At 35.1% G+C, this 2,918-nt stretch overlaps 1 protein-coding gene across 1 annotated transcript; it reads right to left on the bottom strand.

Moving 5' to 3' along the window:
- Positions 1-325: 325 nt before the first annotated feature.
- LOC148597772 (uncharacterized) lies at positions 326-2,687 on the bottom strand. Its single transcript, XM_088561662.1, has 3 exons — positions 2,332-2,687; positions 1,065-1,286; positions 326-563 (listed from the first exon to the last, which is right to left on the bottom strand). The coding sequence occupies exons 1-3, from the start codon at positions 2,567-2,569 to the stop codon at positions 328-330; spliced, it is 696 nt and encodes a 231-aa protein (XP_088417788.1). The 5' UTR covers positions 2,570-2,687; the 3' UTR covers positions 326-327.
- Between the last annotated feature and the right edge of the window lie 231 nt (positions 2,688-2,918).

Here is a 2,918-nt window from a genome sequence, read left to right as displayed (position 1 = left end):
AAATTTTGGAGTTCATTCTTGATTTAAACAATTGTATGTAAAATATCTTCGTAATGTGCCTTACTCTAGTGACGGATCAAGAGGGAGCTGCAAGGGGGGCGTGGTTCGCACTCCCCATATTTATTGGAAAATTTGTCATTTTCATGTATAAAATTTAAAATTTTTTCTGCGGAACTCCGGCTGGCACCACTCCTTTCAAATTGTCTAGATCCATCCCTGCCTACTCTTTTACCTATAGAGAGTTAAAAGATTTCGTAATGAAAACAATTTATTAAAACAAAGATAAGAACACTTAAGTTACATGCAAAAATAACAATGAGAATTAGGTTACTGGTTTGTAGATTCGCAAGCTAATTTCACAGGATTGAAAATCTCTTTCTTCTTTTCAAAATCGCACATGTCATGATAGACAACCCGTTCGTTTTTGCAGACAGCATAATATGGCGACCCTTCTCTTCCGGCCCACGCATTCAGGCCGTTCTTAAGTCCTTTACAGCTGGGGAAGCGAACATAACAAGGGACACAACCCTGTACCGATCTGCACAAGTTTTCCTCGTAATCGCCTGAAAAAAAAGCGAAACGGCAAATATAAAAATTGATTTTATTTTTCGTATACTGAACAACATTGGTTTGTAAATCTAGAGCACTATCAAGCTGACTAGAATTAAATATGACTTAGTGAAAACTATTCAAGGAATATACATATTTTGGAATGAATTGAGTGAACTCTAATGCATCAATTCATTCACCCTTCCCATCAACAACCCTTTGTCCAAAGGAAAATTTAAATTGCTGATTAAGGTGGTGTAGGGATCTTACGGGACAAAGGTGAAGCAAATAAAATAAAAAACTGAGTAGAAAACTTAGAAAACACACACATGTACAAACACATTAAATACCGCTAAACACTGCGAGCATTAAACTGGGTGCATATCGATACAAAATGTACCTAACTTGATAAAATAATCAACAGTGTAAACACTGCGAGCATTAAACTGGGTGCATATCGATACAAAATGTACCTAACTTGATAACATAATCAACAGTTGTGAACAAATACTTACATGGATCTTTAAAGACAATTCTAGTTCCACACTGAGCCCTTTCTGGTGGCATACATCTTGAGGTGGTCTCGTCAAAAAGGAACGGGTACGGACACTCCTCCACCCTATAGGTTGTGCAGTCGATGTACTTTGAGCAGCTGTCGTCTACTGAGAGGAATACGTCATGGGATTCTTCGCATTTCGCCTTCAGAGTAATATGGCCTTCAGGTTTCTCTTGGGAGCCTGGAAAGCAAAAAATATACATTATTGAAAATTACGTGTAATTGTTAAAAAATGTGAAAACATTTAACGTTTACAGCTTCGTCAGTGTTTTATTCCAATTGATCCATGTACATGTACAACAATTCAAGACACGAATCATAATTTTAACATTTGAAAGAAAACTTTATCAAGCATTCTCCCTCCGCTTTTCGGTGGGTATATAGTGATCATAGTGTCCATCTGCTCGTTCGTCCATCGGTATTTTTTTTTCGATTAACTTCCCTCTGCAACTCCATTGTGCATTTATTGCAGCCACTTCATATTTTAACAGAAGCTTAATAAAACGGTAAAGTGAACTTTGATATCAGTTTGTTTTGTTTGACGACTTTGTTTGAAACATATTGTTACTGCGGGAGTGCCCTTTACTAAGCTCTGCATACAAAGAAAACTACTATCACAGCGAGCAATTGTATGTAATAAGTGCGACTCATGGCCGAACCAGACGATGGTTAGTTTTAGAAGCTACGCACCAAGTATTGAATGACGGGATTTTGTAGGAATTAAATTTAACTTAACAAAACTAAGATGACTTCATTTTGAATTTGTCTGTTGTTTTGTTATTGTTCAAATGTTCGTAACTTGTGCTACACTTAAATTGTTACATGTACATGTACCCTTTTCTTTTTAAAGGTAAAAGAAGATATGTGCATGCAATAACATGTACGTAGCAAAACTGCATCCATTTGTAGAACATTTTTTCAATGTCCCTAATTTATTTAGAAAAATAACACAAGTGAATCCATATTTATAGTGTAGAGCGAATATTTTTTGCGAATGCAAAATTTTGCGATTTTCTCCGTGAACAGCAGTATCAAACTTTACGCGTTTTCAGATTTAAAAGAATGAAAAATTTGTGTAAAATAATTGGACTTGAATTAAATATAGACAGGCTTTGAAAAATAGAAAAATAGAACCTCGCGAAAATTTCAAGCTATAAAGTATCACGTTATTGTGGAAACAGCATACTCAATGAATCATATGTACATATAGGAATTTGTTTACTTACAAGTATCCATTCTTGATCCTTTCTCTACACAAGCATGAGATTCTAGGCTGTAAACCTTGTTGCCTTCACATGAGTATTGTTGCTGTAAGTTTCCAAAACAGAAGTAGAAAGATTTACAATCGTCAGGGTCTACCTTCCATTCCACCTTCTTGGATCCATTACAAATGTCAGCTTGATTTGATAGAATTGGTACAATGCAAATACATGTAGCTAATACGGTTCCAAATAATGATTTCATTCTTAATTTGTTCTTGATAAAGTCAGTTACTCACCAAAATACAGTGATTTCAGATTTTTCGTATGTTTTTGACGTTAAGACAAAATTGAAATTCAAAACTTTCAAAGTTTTGAGTAAAACAAGTTGTTCAAGATGTTATCACTTAGTTGTACTTACTTTTCTCTGATCGAAGAACTTTGCTATATAAAGCCGTTCTCCACCCACCAATCATATATACTTCCTATCCTTTAGATGACTTTAGCCTCAAATTACATGCATCATTTTCCGATCTCACCTAGATACGACAGAATTTTTGATTTTGACGATTTGACGTATATTGACATTTGGTGTACCACATGGGTAAAATATG

This window comes from Perna viridis, chromosome 14, assembly GCF_037379345.1.
Source record: "Perna viridis isolate PV_CMFRI_1.1 ecotype Kerala chromosome 14, ASM3737934v1, whole genome shotgun sequence".
Lineage (NCBI taxonomy): Eukaryota > Metazoa > Mollusca > Bivalvia > Mytilida > Mytilidae > Perna > Perna viridis.
Note: the sequence above shows the minus strand (reverse complement) of the source record. Positions and strands in the feature narration are given on the sequence as shown.